The sequence below is a fragment of the Paroedura picta genome, chromosome 5 (assembly GCF_049243985.1).
Source record: "Paroedura picta isolate Pp20150507F chromosome 5, Ppicta_v3.0, whole genome shotgun sequence".
In the NCBI taxonomy this organism is placed as follows: Eukaryota; Metazoa; Chordata; class Lepidosauria; order Squamata; family Gekkonidae; genus Paroedura; species Paroedura picta.
Genome location: NC_135373.1, coordinates 80,812,829 through 80,833,720, shown reverse-complemented (window position 1 = coordinate 80,833,720; position 20,892 = coordinate 80,812,829). Strand labels below are relative to the sequence as shown.

Here is a 20,892-nt window from a genome sequence, read left to right as displayed (position 1 = left end):
TATCTGTCAACCTAACTTGACAGCAAGTGATCTCTGCAACTTCAAGATATCTGTTACACTCCAATCTGCAGGTGAAAGTATACTAACTGGATGTTTCTTTATTTACAAAATCCCTGGACATAGAAAACTGTCAAAACAACATTATCTGGAAGATTTTAGACATCACCAGCCTTCCTGGCCCGCCACACTGGCAAGCCCAACATCCACCACACCAAGTGGGGTCACAGATGGCCCCTGTAAAGACATGCACACCAAGCTATCAAGGGTGGCTGGGCCTTTAAGAGTCAGGCAGCCACTGGCAGCTGGAATTTTGACAGCTACATATCTTACAATCAGCTGTTGGGAAGCTCCCCGCTGGGAGCTCCCCCCTGTTGGGACAGCTCCCCCCTCGAAAGCTTTTAGGAGGTGATTTCTAAGAAAGTAATTTTAACCTAAATTATACATTAACCAGTTTAAATATGTGAAGCTTATGATTTAGTATATTTTTGCTTTTTATTGTCACTCACCCCAGTGTAGTGGTTAGGAGTGTAGACTTCTAATCTGGCACACTGGGTTCGAATCTGCGCTCCCCCACATGCAACCAGCTGGGTGACCTTGGGCTTGCCATGGCGCTGATAAAGCCGTTCTGACCGAGCAGTGATATCAGGGCTCTCTCAGCCTCACCCACCTCACAGGGTGTCTGTTGTGGGGAGAGGAAAGGGGAGGCGACTGTAAGCCACTTTGAGACTTCTTCAAGCAGTGAAAAGTGGCATATAAGAACCAGCTCTTCTTCTTCTTCTATATATCTATATATAGATTATAAAAAAGTTGCTGCTGTTGTTACTTATAATGATATTGAGGAGGAATAGGTTGAAATTGCTCAGAAGGCCATATTCATCCTTTACAGGCTTGGCCATGTCCTATAGACCGGGTTTCCCAAACCACTGGGCCACAGCCCAGTTCCAGGCCATGGAGGCCTCAGTACCGGGCCGCAGTGGGGGGAAAAGAGGCGCCGGCGCACCAGCAGGTGCACCTACCTCCCCCCCCCCCCCCGCGGCGCATGCTCGCTCGCTGTGGCCGATCGCTCCGGGATCCTTTATACATAGAAGATTTATCTTTTCCTTTTTAAAGGAAGAACATTCATTAATGTGAACACCACCTATAGAGTGATACAGTCCAAACATAGGTTTCCCATGTCTGTAAGAACTAGACCACAGAGTACACATGATATATCACATTACATCAAAATCTAGATACCATTTGCTTGGAAACAGGTTCCAAGTTACTTGCTTGTAAACAAATATTGTAGGTGTTAATCTGTAACTTGACTTCCTCTCTGTCTGCACTGTTGCATTTTGATCCAGTTCTGCAATCCTCTTAAAACAGTAATGTTTAGATTATATAGACATGAGAATGTGTGATGTATAGTAACTGCCAGAAATGTTGTGAAGAACAGCAGCTGGGAGAAGGCTGTTTAAATCAGTTATCCTTAAGACTGCTCACATCAACAGCTACCTCTTCACTTTTACCATGCATTAAAAGGGACTTGCCAACATAAAAACAGCAGCGCTTTGAAGACAACAGTAAGCTTGTGTGAAGAGTCATTTCTTGGGGCAAATTCCTTTAAAATGATAGGTGCCGCATAGGTGGGAAGGCAAAAAGAACTCAGCTGTGTGGACCGTCACATGGAGTTTTGCTGTCGGACATTTTTCTCATCATTCCCTTAATGTATGTTGCTTATTTATTATCCATTAATTTACACATTACCCAATTTACACAACAAAACAACTACATGTATTGTGTTCATTGCAGGGACTGCACACCCCCTATAAACAAATTTAGTGGGCTGCCAGTTTGTGTGAACGTAACACCCACACAGGTCTATAAACACATGTCTATAAATGCAAGACATTTGCTTTGCCATCTGAATTTGGAAAGCCTATGAGCTGAACCTGCTTGACCTCTGTGTTATCTAAGAAGAGGCCTTTCACATGCACTCAGAATACACTCAGCTCCTCAGCGAAGGACAGGATTCCAACTATCTCTGCAAACAATCGCACACAGCATAAAGTATATATAAGACCCTGCTAAGGAACACATCCCAGATAACAAGATGGAGTTTCATCATACTGTCTTTGTCTAAACAGAAATTAGAGCACACACATGAATTTCAGTCATGAGCACTGAGTTTAAAGGACCATGTGCACAAACATCATACTGCTGTTACCCTCACAGACACAAGAAAGAGCAAATCACAACAGGCAGCTCATGGGGACTAACACTAGGGCCTGCAAGGTTGTTCCACAGGTTCAGGTTTCATTACCGAAATGATTCCTCAGAAGTCATAAATTAGAATTCCCTCTGGAAGCACCAACTTCTGCCATATACATTATTTTAAATGTCACCTTTTAAAAATAGGTAAGATATGTGGCATGTTCAATGTGTTTCACCTCATCTGTTGTTGTTTTTTTAACTTTTACAATCATCACTTGTACCCAGGCAAGAAAAATAGGTTTAATGAAGTGTAAAATAATTTTCTGAATTGCAAGACAGTCATGCATTGTTTTTAGTTTATTATTCCAGAAGTGAAGCCTACATATGACCTACCAAAATTATACTTAATATGTTTGTACCATTGTTCTGAAATTATCATAAAATGGATTCATATCCCCTGTGCTGGAAGGTGACTATTGATTCCTTTCACTGAAGAAGCAAAGCAATCATAAGACATATTGTACAAAAATTCGGTAAGATGTCTTAAACACACTACTAGCTGCCTCTAACCAAATTGTACTCCACTGCATCTGGGTTCAGTTCTTTGTTAGTAGGCTGATATTTACCAATAATCTTTTAAGCCTTCCTTATTCCCTCACAAACTTTGCTTCTGCTGTTCATGCGTCCACTCTGGGAATGGGCTGCACTTCTTAAGCACAAACTTCTGTGTCTACTTAAAACAACATTTCGTCCCCTGCCAAAAGCTTTGCACATGCTCCTGCTGTAATTATCTATAGCTCCAGGTGTACTCAGTATGATTCTTTCTATAAAACTATTGAAGAGATAATATAAAGTCCATATATCCCTGCAGGGAACAAAAGGAGCTATCAAGGCAAGCTGTTTCCCAGAGAAAACCTTATATACCATCAAGGAAAAGTAATCATAGAAAATGCTTAAAACACCTTGTGACCTTGCAAGTATCAAACAGGCCTTGAAGATTCAAAATTTTCCCATCTTGTGCAATGCATCTCTGTGCTCTAAAAATACATGAAAGGACTAAGGACCTCAAAAACTCTATATATTATTTCAATGGATTATCATCTGCATCCCAGAACAAAATTAGTAGTAACCCAAAGGCATAGGCTTGTAACTCTCTCCTCCATTCATGTTCTTGATTTCCTGGATTTGGGGATAATACCATATATGACATTAACACAACTTGAAATCCATGGGCACCCAGCAGGACTTTCACGGTGATGATACCTACTATGGAACAATCAGCCCCAGAAGATTACCAGAATTATGAAAATGATTAGTTTGCTTTAATTTGTAAGCCATCTAGTGAACCATACACAATTGTATAGGACTGCCCTGACCCACAGTCTTGCCTGTCTACATTTTGTTTCTCTATATGTTTTAAACCTGTTCATCTTGCAAGAATCTATGGCAGGCTTTCTCAACCAGAGTTTTGTGGAACCCTGGGGTTTCTTGATGGTCCTGGAAGGGTTTCCTAAATGGGTGGGAATTGAGTTTTTTAAAAATATATTTTAATTTGTTAAACATTTATTGGGTGATCTGGTCATGTCAACCTGCTCCCCCTTCCCAAAATGGATAATGATGGGCTTGGAGGGTGGGAAGGGGAGGGGCCCCAGGTGAGTGTGTACACAGCTGATGCTTTTCAGACATATTTTATATAACGGCACCACTTCTGGGGTTTCTCAAAAGGATGTTTCATAGGTTCCCAATGTTAAAAAAGTTGAGAAAGGCTGATCTATGGTAAGAAATTGCTTCAGCTCTCTTCAAGTATGAAGAAGTCCAGCAGTACCCTAAAGGCTAGTGAAAAATTTCCAGCATGAGCTTTCATGAATGGGATGCACAGAAGTACATTTAGGTGTGTGGGTGTATAAGTCTGTGGGTGTATACCATTATTTAACTTCATAAGATGTGGATAGATCTAAAATGCTACCATTTACATGGCTATTGAGGGTGGTCTCTTTCTTTATCTCATAACTGTATAGCTGAAAAGAATCTCCAAGGAATACCTGGGCAGCTACACAGGAGCAGGCAATAATAAACCACCTCTGCTCATCTTGTCTTGAAAACCCCATGAGAGATGACCATAACTCGTTTGTGACTGTAAGGTACTCATTTATTATTAGAAAGAATCTGTAGGAGCTCACCATATATATTGTTTATAAAACCTCAATGTACCATTTGCTTATCTGCTTTGCATGAAGGTGCATTAGTAATGATAGCCTTGGCTCAGTTGTAAAGCATCTCTTTTGCATGCAGAGGGTCCCACATTCAATCCCTGGCATCACTGGCTAAAAGGGCCAGGTAGTAGGTTATATGAAAGAACTCTGCTTGAGACCTTGGGGAGCCGCTGCCAATCACAGCAAACAATACGGACTTTGATAGACCAATGGTCTAACCCAGTATACTCTAGCTTCGTGCATTCATAGTTCACTCACTTTAATACAGGGACAAAATAAGACTGTAACAGCATCTGAGCCAGGCTATGTGGCTGGAAACGATTTGACACAAGAGGTTCCTTTTAGTTATACTGCTATGAAAATTGTAATAAACAGTAAAATCTTAGTAATATAATATCACAAAATGCATGGATACACCTATATGAATTGCAGACCTTTTAACAAGAGTCCATTTGTACAATTCCTGTTAGGCAACAAACATTCTTTGTTCACCCACAGTAATTCACCATTTTCCCCACAAGACCCTGGATTTCCATGGAAGAATTTCTTTTTCTAGAACCAGCTGTTTGTGGAATACCAATTTATCCAATTTCTTACAATAGTCGTTTTAGTTAGAAATGCCATTCCATTACTTGAACGTTTTATTTTGTTGCAATAAAATTTAAAATTTAAAAAGCATAATTGTTTCTTCAAATCAGAGTACCTGCAATAAGAGGAGAATTTCTTTCAGCAAAGAAGTAGCTATTACTATCCTAAAACAAGTACATTTCTGATCATTTGGGTGAAGAATGTGTTTTCTGTACAGATGTTAGGGCCATCTGCATGATGAATATTGGGCAGTAATTTACATTTTTGTTTCACTTTGAACTTAAATGCTCAGATTCAAAGTCATGTTGCCTAAACAATGTCTTCCTCAGTATTTCATTTCTATATGATGTTTCCAGATTTTATAGTGAAAAATTATAAATCGAGCTTTTCAAAGCTTGCTACATGCTTTCATTGCAGGAAACCCATAAAAAGGGAAAAGCCTCCAGTTGTTAGTTTGTACATAGTGAAGTTATATGCATGTTGCCCCGGTTCAGGCAACATGGTAATTTCATGTGCTGGGAAAATCTATACACACGTGGGAGGTTGCTGGTAAGCATAGATATAAAGTCCAAAAAGGTCTTACCTAGACAATTTCTGCCAAACAACCCTCGTTCTAGGGGAGTAACTTCATTTCTCATCATGAAAGCATATTTCAGTAATATTAAAAAAAACACTAGCAAGGAAGCCCACTGCAAGCAGGAATGCAATGGGCACTAGGACCCAGGGGACACCGGGAAGTGCAGATCTCTCTCGCTCTCTCCCTCTCCCTGCCTATGTCTGTGCCTCTCAGCAGGAGGCATAGCAGATAATTAGGGCTCATTCTTAAGAGGGAAGGAGGGCTGGTGTGCAGTTTGGGGCAGCTCTCTGTCTCTGTCTCTCTTTCTGTGGCAGCAGGGACGGCTCTCTCTGTGGGCCGTTCCGCATTCGTCCAAAATAGCACAATGGTTACTAATTGAAATCGCTACAGTTTTGCCGTTATGCACAACGTCGTTGACAATCTGCAACACTCCTGAAACCGATCCGCAAAAAGTGCTTCGTTGTAGCGCTTTCAGGGAAATCCCAAAAAGTGGATTCACCCTCCGGAAAGTGGTACACTCCTGCAGCCAATCTGCAACACTAGCGGAAAGTTCTGTGCATTACCATTGTTGTGGTTTCTGCAAAGTCCCTCCCCCTGGCTCTCTCCTCTGATCTTCCGGCGAAGCGATCGCCATTTTTTTTTCTCCGAGCGAGCGGAGATCAACGCACTGGCAAGCCTTCGTTTACCCAGTGAGGCTTCCCCGGCTGCAGTCCCTCTGTTTAAAGTCACCAAGCACATGCATCACAGAAGCCCGTTTGCTGGTTTGTTTTCACTTTATTTTTCACACTGTTTTCAGTCGAAAATCGCGCCCGTGGGGGGGGGGGTTTCACTCGGGGGGAGCGTGGCAACAATGAAACGGCAGCTCAAACATCGCCTGCCAGCTGCGCTTTCCAGAGGGTGAATCCACTGTTTGGGATTCCCCTGAAAGCACTACAACGAAGCGCTTTTTGCAGATCAGTTTCAGGAGTGTTGCAGATTGTCACCGACGTTGTGCATAACGGCAAATCAGTAGCGATTTCAATTGGCAACCATTGTGCAATTTTGAAGGAGTGCGGAAAGCCCCTAAGTTTTGCATGTTTCTGCTTTTGGGAGTCTATGGCATCAATATATTTTTAATAAATCTCAAAGAAATTGACATTCAAAGTTAACTACATAAAGAGAAATCTACTGCCTTGTCTGGCATGCAAGTCTACATGCCTATGTCATGCAAATCTGATGACAAATAACCTGCTTCCTGATCTATTGGCTGCTCAAGCTTCAAGGCCATGGAATAGCTTTGTCTTCCAGGAAGAAAAATATCCTTTTAAAGTGACCAATATTCCCAAAGTCCCCTTCCCTTCTCCTCAGATCATTCAAAACCTAATACAGAACTGACATGGTCTCCCTGCGATCATCATAACATGAAAGAGTAAAGTTAAAACGCCTTGAGCCAATGGAAGAAATAAAAGCAATGCCATTAACAATAATAGCACTGTTTAAGGCATTCTGAAACCTGAGATGGCTGGTTCCAGACTGTTTAAAGTTAAGATTATACATGAGCTGATAAATTACTCTTTTAAGAGTAACATGAAAATGGAATATTCAAGATATTGTAAACCTAAACATACCTGAACTGGAGTCAAACTTTGTCTCAGATCTAAAAACAAAGAAAGAAAAGGAGAAAGAAAAGTAATGTAGTTGTTTTTTTTAACTGCCATGAGAAATCAGTAATCTATTTACAACCTGCATCCATAAATATGCTAGTCTACGCATTGTAATCTTCAATATATTTTTACATTAACAACTTTATCAATAACTTTAAGTTTACAATACAGACAAATGCAGAAGCCTGTAAAAATTAGAAATAGAAACACAATAACTATACAATTTGAAACAACACACACTTTTAGTTAGGAATATTTATATTTCAATCAAACAAATCAGCAGCATGGGTTATTTCTCCCTTTTAATTAAATTTTAATTATATGATGCTCAAACATTGTCATAGGATGGGTGCTTGAGTGTTCATATCATTTTTTTCCATATATAAATGGTTTCCCTTTAAGAACCGAAGAGGGAAATCCAGCCTCCCTGTGAATTCTTACTGAACAAAAGCATAGTACATACAAAACATACAATTATCACATTCATTTTTTGTCTGTTTAATAAGTGGTATTTTAAGTGTTTAGTTTAGCATATCACCCATGAACCCAAGTGGGCTGTACATTTAATAATGAGGCAGACAGGGAAGAAAGGGGAAGGGAAAATTAGCCTTTGTGGGAACATTATGTTTCAGATATAGGTTAATAATGGCTCTAAACTCAAAAGCCTTTGAAGCTCTCAGTTCAGCTGTGGGAAAACGTTGAGTTGGGTAATTACTTTCAAGATGCTGCTGAAGTTCTGTCAAGCAGAATTAACCCTACAACTAGGGCTACTCAGACAAATAGCTATAAGACTGCATTGTCTCGACCTAGCTCTCAAACCAATTAGTAGTCATGCTACAGACAGATTTATAATCACAAATTAACAACCAGAGTGTATGTGTGTGTTTATTATATATCATATATTTCACAACTGCCCAGCAAGATACAATAAATAATCCACAGGAATCTCCATAAAGGATGTTACATTAGCTAGTTGTAATTTCTAGGACAGTGGTTTTCAGCCACGGAATCCCCCTTGCTGAGTAAGCCTCTAAAGAGTTTGGTGGGGGGTGCTGCTTTTCGGAAGGAACTGCTGCTGGCACGCAAGCAAAGGACATTTCGCCTGCAGCCTCTTTTTACTCCCATGCTGAGAGGCTCAGCAGGCCATTCCACACTGGAGAGGATTCTTTGTTTAGTACAGGCAGGTTTGGAGACGTCTTCCCTGCTATGCTCTCTGATGCCTTCTCTCTCCCCCTTCTGGCACATCATGACTCAACCCCCACTGCTCTCTCCATGCCTGCCACTTAGTTCTCCAAAACTCTGTACACATGCCTGAGGCCTGGACCCACCTCTTCTAGATAAAGCTGATGTTTTGCAGGCAAGGAAGACTCTGTGCTGCAAGCAGGGATGAGGGGATTTAGACAATTAGGGGAGGTAGGAGGTTGCTGTTCTGGTGGGAACAAAAGACAAAGGGACTGCTTTAGTATGTGTGTGGGTGTCTCTGAACCTGCCTGTGCAGGTTTGCAACTCAGTACGTTACACCCGCTATTGTTCAGCCTGGATTTGTCAACAGTCCAGGTCTTGTCTCTCAGGTTCCATTCCTTCCTGTCATGTGACATCACATGATATTACATGCTAGCAGCTTTGTGGAACCCACCAACTTACATGCCTATTACTCCCCACAGGTCCCACAAGTTGTTGAATCAACTTTCCTGATGTCCTGGGAGGGGAACAGCAGGAAGAGCCTTAATCTTTGTGCAAGTGGATTACACTAAGTACAAAAAAAAAAGAAGCGAATTCATATGTGAAAAGTCTTCTCTCCTCTTTGTTGTGTCCTTGTTTTGAAACATTTTTAAAGTGAAATCCTGAACCTCTCCAAAATGTTGAGGCTGGAAAAAAATAAACTATTCCTCAGTCACCAACATGTTAGCACAACGATCCTGCAGCTCAAATGAAACACAGTGCAGAGCTTCACTACAATTCCTGCTACCCAGGGCAGCACAGGATGGTAGGGCTGCCAGGAGGCTGCCCACCAACCAGCACACCTGCCGCCACTCCCACTAAAGCGACTTTAGCTTGCCTGCTGTTTCCACTTCAGCAAATCACCCCATGGATCTGCTATTGCTTCACTGTAAAAACCATGTCACTTATGTGGCTATGCATAAGTTTCACAACAAAGCCAACAGCAAATTCTTGGAGTTGTTTGTGGCCACAAGCACAACACAGAAAAGGACGCTGAAGCTGCTTCTCTCGGCATATGGTTACAAACCGAAAAGAGCTGGTGTCCATCTGAGAACCACAAACCTCCTATTGCACAAGTGATACAAAGTCCTCATTGTTGAACAGCAAACATTAAGATTTTGTGACATGTAGATGGGGCCTCAAGAGCAGCAGAGGGAGTCTGAATACAAGCAGCGCAAGAGCCCTTAAGATCTTATCCATTTTGTTGCCACCCTTGACTATTTTAGGAACAATCCTTCAGTAAGTTCTCTTGGCACAAGCAAGCCTCTCTGAAAGACCATTTTCTAGCCTCTTTCTAATGAGCATGGTAGATTGATTTAAATGGATGCAATTTAAATCAAGTTTCTTATTTGTACCTTGGATATTTCCTAAATGAAAATGCATACTAACTTGATTGCTACAATGATTAAACCAGGCTGATTGACAACTAAATAGAGCATTTATTGTACCCAGGAGGATATACTTGATGCATACGTATGGTCAGATCCTGTCAAGCTTGTACTTGTGCCCTTAGGCACACACAGCTCTCCCATGAGCATACTGTACTACTCACAACTTATGAAGGGGCGTAGGGGCTGACAGCACAGAAGCCTTATATGCAGAGGCAAGATAGAAAAATTGTCAGCAACTAAGTTCCCAGGAGATGGCATACATATTGCTTATACTGATGTATGCTCTCCTCTGAATTGCCATGTTTGTGATGACATTGGCCTGATTTCAAGCAAGTTCTACTAATAAATTGCTGGTATACTAAATGCTGCCTTGCTGTGGCAAGGGGGCTTGCGTAGCTCAGTGAAGCTATGAGCTATGCCGTGCAGGGCCACCCAAGACGGAAAGGTCATAGCTGAGAGTTCTGACAAAAGGTGATCCACTGGAGAAAGAAATGGCAAACCACTCCAGTATCTTTGCCTTGAAAACCCAATGGACAAGTTCAAAAGGCAAAATGATATGACGCCGGAAGATGAGCCCCTCAGGTCGGAAGGTGTCCAATATGCTACTGGGGATGAGCAGACGGCTACTACGAGTAGCGCCAGAATGAATGAAGTGACTGGACAAAAGCCGAAAGGAAGCTCAGTTGTGGAAGTAACTGGTGGTGAAAAGACAGTCCGATGCTGTAAAGATTTTTATTCCATAGGAACCTGGAGCATCAGATCAATGAATCAAGGCAAGCTGGACGTGGTTAAACAAGAGATGACAAGACTGAACATCGACATTTTAGGAATCAGTGAACTAAAAATGGACAGGAATGGGTGAATTTAATTCAGATGACCATCAAGTATACTACTGTAGACAAGAATCTTGCAGAAGAAATGGAGTATCCTTAATAATCAATAAGAGAGTAGGAAAAGCCGTCTTGGGATATAATCCCCAAAATGACAGAATGATCTCAGTTCAAATCCAAGGCAAACCATTCAACATCACAGTAATCCAGGTCTATGCCCCTACCACTGCTGCTGAAGAGGATGAAGTTGACCAGTTCTATGAAGCCCTACAACACCTTCTAGAAGCAACGCCAAAAAATGATGTGCTTATCATCATGGGGGATTGGAATGCTAAAGTAGAAAGCCAAAAGATAACCGGGATAACAGGCAAGTTTGGCCTTGGAGTACAAAATGAAGCAGGGCACAGGCTGGTAGAATTTTGTCAAGAGAATACAATGGTCATAGCAAACACTCTTTTCCAACAACCCAAGAGACGACTCTACACATGGACATCACCAGACGGTCAACACAGAAATCAGATTGACTATGTGCTCTGCAGCCAAAGATGGAGAAGTTCTATACTGTAAAAGATAGAAAAGTTCTATACTGTAAAAACAAGACCAGGAGCTGATTGTGGTTCAGATCATCAGCTTCTTGTTGCAAACTTTAGGCTTAAATTGAAGAAAGTAGGGAAAAGCACTAGGCCACGCAGGTATGAACTAAATCATATCCCCGACGAATATACAGCAGAGGTGACAAATAGATTTAAGGAATTAGATCTGATAGACAGAATGCCTGAAGAACTATGGATGGAGGTTCGCAACATTGTACAACAGGTAGCAACTAAAACCATCCCAAAGAAAAAGAAATGCAAGAAATCAAAATGGCTGAACCATATTTGTATGTGGCATGATGAGAGAGCAGCTTGGTGTAATACTTAGGAGTGTGGACCTCTATTCTGGCGAACTGGGTTTGATTCCATGCTCCCCCACTGCAGCCAGCTGGGTGGTCTTGGGCTCACCACAGCACTGATAAAGTTGTTCTGACTGAGCGATAATATCAGGGCTCTCTCAGCCTCACCTACCTCACAGGGTTTCTGTTTTGGAGAAAGGAAAGGGAAGGAGATTGTAAGCCACTTTGAGACACCTTCGGGTAGAGAAAAGTGGCATATATGTTCCGACTCTTCTTCTTCTTCTAAAACTTTCCTTCTATCAATCTTGGCCAGATCTTTTCCCAAATCCAGTCCCATTTAGCTGTGACTTCTCCTGTTCCATATTGCTTCTCAACATTTTCACTAATCAATTAACAGATTCATCTAAGTTTAACAACAAAGAATATACATATGCTACTCTTTTATAAATGATAAAATTCTCTATGTAAGAATTCTGTCTGTATATCCACCAATTCTCTATCCTTGGATACTCACAAAGCCATCAAAACGTCCCTGTCCTCAACAGTGCTGGAAGAATGACAGACACCTTGAGTCACAGATGCAGTCTCAGATACATTCTGCTCATGTTGGCCCAATATTCTAGTGCAAGTTTAGTGCAAGAAGAGCCTCTTTCACAAGGGGAAGTGCCTTGCACTGGAGGAAAGTACCATCATTAGCAGAACAAATGGACAGAGGCACAAGCTGTAGCTATAGCTCCCCAGCATTTGAGGCAAAGAAGAATGTTCTTGAAATTGAGAGATACTATTTCACCAACTGCTATATGAACTCCTGTTTACAAGGTGTGAAAGTCAGTTTAAGACAGGTGTTAAATGTCTACAATTCCAGTAAACACCTAAATGCCATATCCACAGAAGAACACGCAGTATAGATCTTAATGATGGAAGACCACGTGCATTCCAAATATCTGGGAGCCTAAAAAGAATGAGATGCAGGGAGATCCATGAGTGGATCTTTAGAGCATTTCTTTTCAAACTCAACAAACAGCTATGTAGGCTCCCAGTACAGACCAGGTCTGCAGTTTAGGGAAGAGGTTAAACCATTCCCATTCTGCATAGTTTCAGCAAACAAATTCTTCTTTCCCCCAGACTGTTATTTCCTCTAGAGGGAGGGAAATAGATAGATTGGAGGGGTGGTGGTTTATAACTGATGAAAGCAGGTTAGGGTGGAAGAATCAATCCCCTTCTTCCTCCAACCCATGCTACAGCCATGATTTGAATTTATGTAGCCAGTATTTGAGTTTTTAAAACAGACATATCACCACAAACTAAACATCTCAATTACCTTTCAGTCCTATTAGACATTTCTCATCCTAAAGGACTGTAAATGGGAGTTCAGCTTGACATACAGGAAGCAAAGAATTTGAAACTATTGATTGATGGTTGAAGAAGAGGGGGGAGGGGGAGAGAAGGAGAGAACAATGACTCTGAATCAGGATCAAACTACAGGATATGTTTTTCCTGGGAATGTTCTGCATTTCTCAGACATGTGAGGGTCCAATTCAAATCAGAGCTGAATAACATAGAGAGAAGGGGCTTAACTTCCCCAATTCATTTTCCAGGCCAAAAATAGCCCTAGTCTGCCACTATTTGGCCCATCAGTTTCCTGAGCAAGATGAGTAGCAGTTTCCTGTAGCTATTTCAAGTCAGGAAGAGAGACTCTGAGTGCATTGGTCCCAGTTTAAATCATGCGCCCCATACACTTGGGAACCATGGAACTAGACCACATATGTTGACCTGAGCTCAGGTTCCCACTGAAAAAAAGTCTATTGCATAATTAGGCCTTCAGTAGGAGTAAGTATACTTTGTATGCACGCAGTTCAATATTTAATATATCTAGTTTAAAAGATCTCAAGTAGTATGTGCAGGCAAAGACCTTTCTCTGTCATGTATCATGGACAGTACCCGCCATGCAAAGTAAACAGGTCAGAGCCAGACAGAGTAATGGACTGACTTGATGTGAGACAGCTTTATGCATCTATCTCAGCAGAGGCAGTGAAATGCACAGAAAGAAGGAAGAGCAAATGATGAGAATTACCTAATTTGAAAAGGTCTCAAAATATGTATGCGTGTAACACATATTTCAGAATTAATGTAACCTCCTTTCTGACTAAGAGCTAAATTAGGCAGTAAATTTGGTATTTTTATCCCTTCTGGAGGGCTAAAAGAGATAATGGGTGAGAGCAGGCAGACACTAATTTCCCCCTTCTCCCTGCTTCTCTCTGTGACATAACTGCCTAGGTGGAAAAGACTTTGTGGGTTCAAAGACTGTATTAGTTAGCACATATCCAAATCTGAAAGTTTATGAACTATCAGTAAGGAATTCTAAACTTACCTCTTGTAACATAGTCCAAACTCTCTGTTTATGGTATTCTATATTTTCTATTTTACTTCACTGTATTTTCATTTACAGATATGAATAAATGTTAAGAGCTTCTTCAAACTTTGTATGCCTGTCTAGCCTATAAGCAATGATCAAAAACCAAGAAGAGAAGTCATTATGTTGCAGATGATTCAATCTACTCACTTGAACAATGGAGTTCCACAAACCACACATTTGTATACTCCATGAGCGTTGTGATATGTGAATTCTCCCTCAAAGGCACTGGGGGAAAATAATAAAGCCATGAGTACTACTGAATTATGAGTCTGCTAATAGTCTGGTTTGACTAGAGTTCAGCATTTTTCTACATCTCGTAATTTAGGCATCATTAAGCTTTATAAAGTAGAACATTAGTATTAAAATCCAAACATTCCACATTAACATTTTGAATATAAGACAGGCCACTACTGGGGAAATACAAAGTGTCAAAAGACAAAAATCTCTTATGGTTGTAATAAATTTTGTTCCTCAGCTCAACCGTTCAATTAGCAGTTACTGCTAAGGCTGTACTTTAGAATGCGTTCATACACTAAACATCTTTCTAACTTTACTTTTTCAGATCCTATTTGGTAGTTCTAATTTAACGGATATAACCTAGATAAAGTACAAGTGCAAGATCATGGCGTAAGTATTCACTTGCTGGTCCCAGACAGGGCACCAAAATATATTTGAATACCAAAAGAATCCAACTAAAATTGAAATAACTGGCCTCTGATTTCAAGCTGTGTGAGCTCTGCATTTGTATTTGAAGAGGAATATTACTGCTTTAAGGGAATATTTTTCTCAGTTAACAATCTTAAAGGCTAGGAGGTCATATATCTAATACAAATCAGCTGTGCTACTCCAACAAAAAGTCCGTGTGTTCTGCAGCTTGTTTTTATTATCCTTTCACCCTTTTTATGGGGTCCATTTTTTTTATAAACAGGATTTTAAAAAATGACCTAATCTATGGTTGTTTGTGTGCATTAAATCATTTTTGCTAGTCTTGTACACAACAGTTAAATAACTGTTTGTCTGGAAGGCCTCCTGAGTTGGGAGGAACAGTTCACCATGAGTTCCTTGTCAGGGTATACGCTTAGTGCAAGTCATCCCCATTGACAAAGTGTTACTGCTTAATTCAGGGTCCACATGCAGTAAAGTACCTTTTCCAATCTGGATGGGAACCAAGCAGTTATGTTATTATACTATGACTCAGAAGTGGAAGCCCAAGTCTAAAGCCAACCTCCATGGACTGGCTAAAAAACAAAGGACAAATAGACTTTGCCAAAGATGCACTTGTGAAAAGTGATATTCACCAGAACAACCCTGGTGAGCTGTCCTGTCTTCTCTGCACCCTCCTTCAGGATTCAGAGCTTGCATCCAAAGGCTAAACCCATGTGAGAGCAGTTATTGAAAATATTTGACATTCCAGACACAAGTGAGCCAATAAATACTTTCTCCACATGTGCTTTAAAAAAGGAGGAAAGAAACTGAATTGAGAGGAACTAAATTAAACCACTTCTTCATGCAAAACAAAATGTCTATAAATACAATAGTGACGTTTAAAATTGCAGCCTGTCTCCCTAGTGTGTCTGATTACTGTGGTGTTTTCCAAAAACAAAACAAACAAACAAAAAACCCACCCAGAATTTCCTGCCATTACTTCCACACATTTTGTGGTAAACTGAAAACAGACCCTAAGCATAAATGGGGAGGTTTTAAAACAGAAGAGCATTCATGTATAAAGTCCACAACCTTCTGTGCAGCAAATTTTTCTGTGTGTTCAACAGTGTTAATTTGTATGAGTTAGTAAGCAAGTGCAGAACTCCTTAAAAGTGTTTCTGGAGAGAAGTTGAAACAGCAGCATTTAGGAAGATTTTTTTACACATTTCTCTCATCTTGCCTTACCTTTCAGTCCCTTTTTCCTGAGTAACATGGTATTGCAAGGGTGTCAGCCGCTTTTTCAAATCCTGTTGGGAAAAGACCACCTTACAGGTCTTTTTATCCCTGCGTGACCCTGCAAAACAAGAAGATATGGAAAAAGGAACTTGTTTAAAGTTCAAAACTTGAATCATCACTTTCGCGGGCAGCTTCTGCTTTCACATTTCCAAAGATAAGATCCGATTCTAATGCATTAGATTAGAGTGGCTCAGCTGATTGCTTCTTCAGATCCAACAAGTCTGCTCTCCACAAAGCATGTGACTCCACGGGCATAGTGATAATGTGACACAGCCAAAGCCTTCTCTGTGCAGAAAAAATCAAAACTGTTTCAGAATTCACATGATCACCATAAGCTGTGGTTGTGATCCTAAACATGTTTAATCATACTTTCTCTGTAAATATGTTTAGGATTTAACAGCAGCAAGACATCTATATTGCAGACATAAGATAATGGGCATATGATGTTTACCAAAGCAAGAGAATAAACTTTGAAAAACAAGCACTGAACAGAAAATGGTGTAAATTGGTTATTGCTCATTTAAAAGCAAACTGTCCTTCGCACATCATCCTTCTTCAGATAGTATAGTTCTGAGAATCAGAATTTACACAAAAATAAAGTAATTAAAAGTTGGAATTTCCTACATTTAGAAGACAGTGTCAAAAAAGCATCCTGAGAAACAAAGTATTTTACAATGACAGTCCGAATAAACACACTATTTGACAGATTTTGTGAATTTTGTTAGAACAGGACAGAATAAACATACTCTTTCAAATAATTATTATTGGTCCATCTTTTCGATTTCATGTGTATAAAAATTCTTATGCAAAAATATGTAAAACATCCTATAAAAATGCATAAATTGCATACACATTTGTAATTACTTGTGTAAGAATATCATTGGCCATAATGAAAACGGATTGCATAATCACTCAGATGTGGCTTGGAACATGTGTGTGATTTATCCTTTGTTATATGCCATTTTTAATATTTTTGCATATTCTGTTTTTCACATTTTGAAAAACAATTCAAAGGTGGGGGGCCTTCCTAATACCCCCAGGCAGGTAATTTCATAATATGGGCAGGTGCACCCATTTCTCTTTCAGCTACTGTACAGAATATAGTTGAGCAACTGGTGCATGACACAATACATCCCCCACCCTGTTTAGGGTCAGCACCTGGATGGCAGAATCTCTTAAATCCAATTTGCATCACTTTAAGTTACATTCAAGTCAAATAATAAAATGCTCCATGAAGGACTATAAAATACTGCATCTCTCTGGAACATGTCTCACAACTCCACCTACTCCTTTGTTAGTAATTCTGGTGATACAACCACCTAAGGAACAATCAGATTCCCAAAATTGTGAAGGTACATGCTTGTGTGTATTGAAGCTGGAAAATATGCTCATTGCTCTATTTACTGCCCATGTGTTCATTGATCTTTTTATTGCCCATGCTGGGAGAACTGTGCAATGTGTTATTATGCACAACTGGAGTGCCAAAATCATAACGACTGAACAAGGCTTAGCAACCTAAAATGTGATTTATTTGATAGTATGAAGGTTTCCCTGCAGCGCCATTCTAGAGTGGTGGCACCTGTAATACTCTTTAACACAAAAGATTATATGCAAGTAGTGGCCTGCTCATCGGAAGCATCCAAACATTAAACAAAAACAGTTCTCTTGATCTGTGGTTTTAGGCTTGCACAGATTTTCCAGTAACTGTTCTTAGCTCATTGTAAACTATACTTGAACCCACAGAATTGTTAGCTTTGCCTATAAAAAATAATTTACTTCTTTAGCTGCCTAATCCACTTAAATACTGGCCTTCATATCTATCTTTTTTTGTCTTAAGGTGACTATCACACCACCTTTGCAAGTTGTGCTCAGGTTCAAATGTGAATGGAACATCATTTACTAATCATTCACATTATGTCTTGGATCTTAGTACCACCTACATCATATTTTACATCTTACTCCAAGCATTTCGCTCTTTCAGATACTCATCATGCCTCACACTGTAAGTACTGGCCACATGTATTTTTTAAAGAAATCTGATAAAGGTATTTTAAAATTCTTACTGATACAAACAGGCAAGTATAAAGAAACAGGATCAAAGCAAAATGTATATTTTTAAATTAATTTTGCACTATGTAAAACACATTACAAATTTGGGGAAGGGTGGAAATGCACAGAGGAAAGTCAGATCCCCAACAACACCATGGTTACTTCCCTCTAAATCAATTGAAGTCAATGAATTTAGAAGGATTTAATTCTGTTTAGGATTGCCTCCAGATTACTATGTTTGTCAGAAATTTAGCATTTCTCAAAAATAAAGTTTGTTTGTTTTATAAATACTGATGATGGAATCATCCTTGATTAGAAATAAACAGTTTTAAGTCAAAAGTTGGTAGAAATAGACATATATCAAGGTCCAGTGACCACAGCTATCCATCTGTATGTCATTCAGTACAAGAGGAGAAACGGCAGGTTTAAATTACATGGTATTGGATTGCAATTTCCTAACATTGGATGCTTTTCTCCTTTTTTACTTTCAGTCATTACTAGAGAGTGTTCATAAAAAGTAGCTTAAAGAACAGATGCTTGAAAATAATTTAACCCAAGATGTCCCCCACTTCATTCCAACTCAGTTTTTTTCTTTAAAAAAAAACATACTGCTGATCACTACCCACTAACCCTGTTAAGTATTTGCAGGCAGAAAACAGCAAAATCAAAAACACGTGATTGAAATAAATACTGCAGACATTAAAAGTTGTCGAATCTAAGTTATGGGGGGGGGGCTTATTTTAGAGGGGATAAAGATTTCATTTCAGGTTTCTTTGTTTGTCTTTCAAGAGTAACTAAAGGAGTACTCTCACAAATTTTGCAGGAATGTGCCCCATGTCATAACCGACAAATTATTTGGCTTTGGTGCACTTAAAGGTCACCTTCCAAATTAGCATGATTTTCCTACATCCTGGCTTTTCAACCTTAAATATAAATATTGTTTCCAAACTGTAAGTGACGTTTGTGCTTTATAACATTTTGTTGCTTATTTTAAGAAGTCCAGTGGCAAAGGTCTATATTCTCAAGCTATGCTGTGTTCTTGCACTAATAAGTCTTTCCCTTTATGTCAAAATCAAAAGAAGACCTTGTATTAATTTGTACATGCATAGCTATAGCAAGGCAATATTCATCTCAGGGATTTTCTTTTAAAGCCACAAAATATTTTAGTATACCGCTATAGTTTTAAATTTTAAAATTGCTGATAACCCCCCATATATTTCCCCCTCCTCATCTGAACAGTGCCTTCCTAAGCAGGTTTATTCAGAATCCTACTTTGTTTTATTCAGTGGCGCTTGCTCCCTAAAGTGTCTTCCCACTTGCATTGTAAACCCACTAGCACAAAAAGGAGAATTTATTATTTTTAGTGCTATTCACTGCTCATCTGATGGTCAGGACAGGTTGCTCTGTGTTTAATATAACACACACACGCATATTGAATCCCAGTGAACAAATCCTGCTTCTCTATCTTATCCCTCATCTCTGGAAACCAAAAACCATTTACATTTGCCAAATCTACAGGGGAAAGGAATTCTATAATCAAGACCACATCCTTGCAAGCCCTGAACTGGCACACACATGGTGAATTTAGGAGAACATGACAAGTCAGCATAAGCTGTTCAACTAAGGACAGAGCCACATAAAGTGTCTTAGAGTAGACCAGACTCAAGGTTATGAAACCATGAATAATGTTTGGTGGGTATTTATAGCTGGGGAAAGGAACTATATTTTCACCACACAGGCTACTAATGTCGCCACTATATTAGGTTCATTGAAAGTACCAAATTTTTTTATTTCCCACAGAACTTTTCCTCAGGCTGGGTGTTCTCAACTAAAAAGGTGGAGGGACATGCTTCGAGGTATGATGGAGAAACCCCAAGTCTGCAGTTAATAGAATATTAAAAAGAGAAGTAGTCTCATTTTCTGATCATAAACCAGAATCGTATGGAAAGTGGATATTACTCAAAAGTATCATGGGTTGCAAAGAGGCACCTTGTTCAGCTTTCCACAGGAAAATAAAAAGGGAAAAGGATGACAGTTGGACACGCAGTTGACATCCAGCATATCTGGAATAAGGGCAAAACTTAGTTCTGACCTTGTGGGTGCTACCTTTAAACATTTTGATCTGGCAGATTTCAGAGATGGACAGACTGAAAAGGGCCACTAGTCAAATTATCTCCTCTCTGGTAGCCAGCTTTCAGCTTTCCCCAACATGCAACCAGCTGGGTGACCTTGGGCCCGCCACAGCACTGATAAAGCTGTTCTGACCGAGCAATGATATCAGGGCTCTCTCAGGCTCACTTACTTCAGAGTGTCTGTTGTGAGGAAACGGAAGGTGAATGTAAGCCGCTTTGAGACTCCTTCGGGTAGAGGAAAGCGCCAACTAACTCTTCTTCTAATTATCAGAGTGAGCTTTTATGTAGGAAGATGTTTGAAGGGGAGGGGGGGGACAACCTATCTCCACCATCAGAATGATTAACAAAAATGGGGGAAATACAAAAAAAAAATGAGCTGAGGCAACAGTCTTGGAAATTAAGCAGTGCGTCTTTTGCAACATTATTGTTGTGGTGCACCAGCAAATGTGTATTTATTTAAATTCATAATAGGGACCTAAAGTGGTATACCTCAATCTGCCATACTCTATTTTATCCTCACCTTGTGAGGTAGTTTAAGCTGAGAGCTGTTTTTTTTTACCCCACTTCTTACTACCTGAAGGGGTCTTAGAGTGGCTTACAACTACTTACCTTTCCTCTCCCCATAACAGCCACCCTCTGAGGTAGATAGGGTTGAGAGAGTTCTGAGAGAACTGTGACTGGTCCAAGGTCACCCAGCTTCTGCACATGAAAGAGTGGGGAATCAAACCCAGTTCTTCATATTAGAGGCTGCCGCTCTTAACCACCACACCAAGCTGGCCTAAGCAACCTTCCATGGCACAGTAGTC

General features: G+C 40.0%; 1 protein-coding gene across 7 annotated transcripts in view; it reads right to left on the bottom strand.

Moving 5' to 3' along the window:
- MSRB3 (methionine sulfoxide reductase B3) overlaps positions 1 to 20,892 on the bottom strand; it is an 80,509-nt gene that overhangs the window by 36,389 nt on the left and 23,228 nt on the right. For 4 of the 7 annotated variants that reach the window (XM_077338713.1, XM_077338710.1, XM_077338712.1 and 1 more), the window contains 3 exons: positions 15,855 to 15,963; positions 14,112 to 14,189; positions 7,179 to 7,207 (listed from right to left, as the gene is read on the bottom strand). In XM_077338713.1, coding sequence (XP_077194828.1) covers positions 7,179 to 7,207; positions 14,112 to 14,189; positions 15,855 to 15,963 — 216 coding nt within the window. The remainder of the gene's footprint in view (positions 1 to 7,178; positions 7,208 to 14,111; positions 14,190 to 15,854; positions 15,964 to 20,892) is intronic. The other 3 variants (XM_077338717.1, XM_077338714.1, XM_077338716.1) reach the window with 1 other exon arrangement.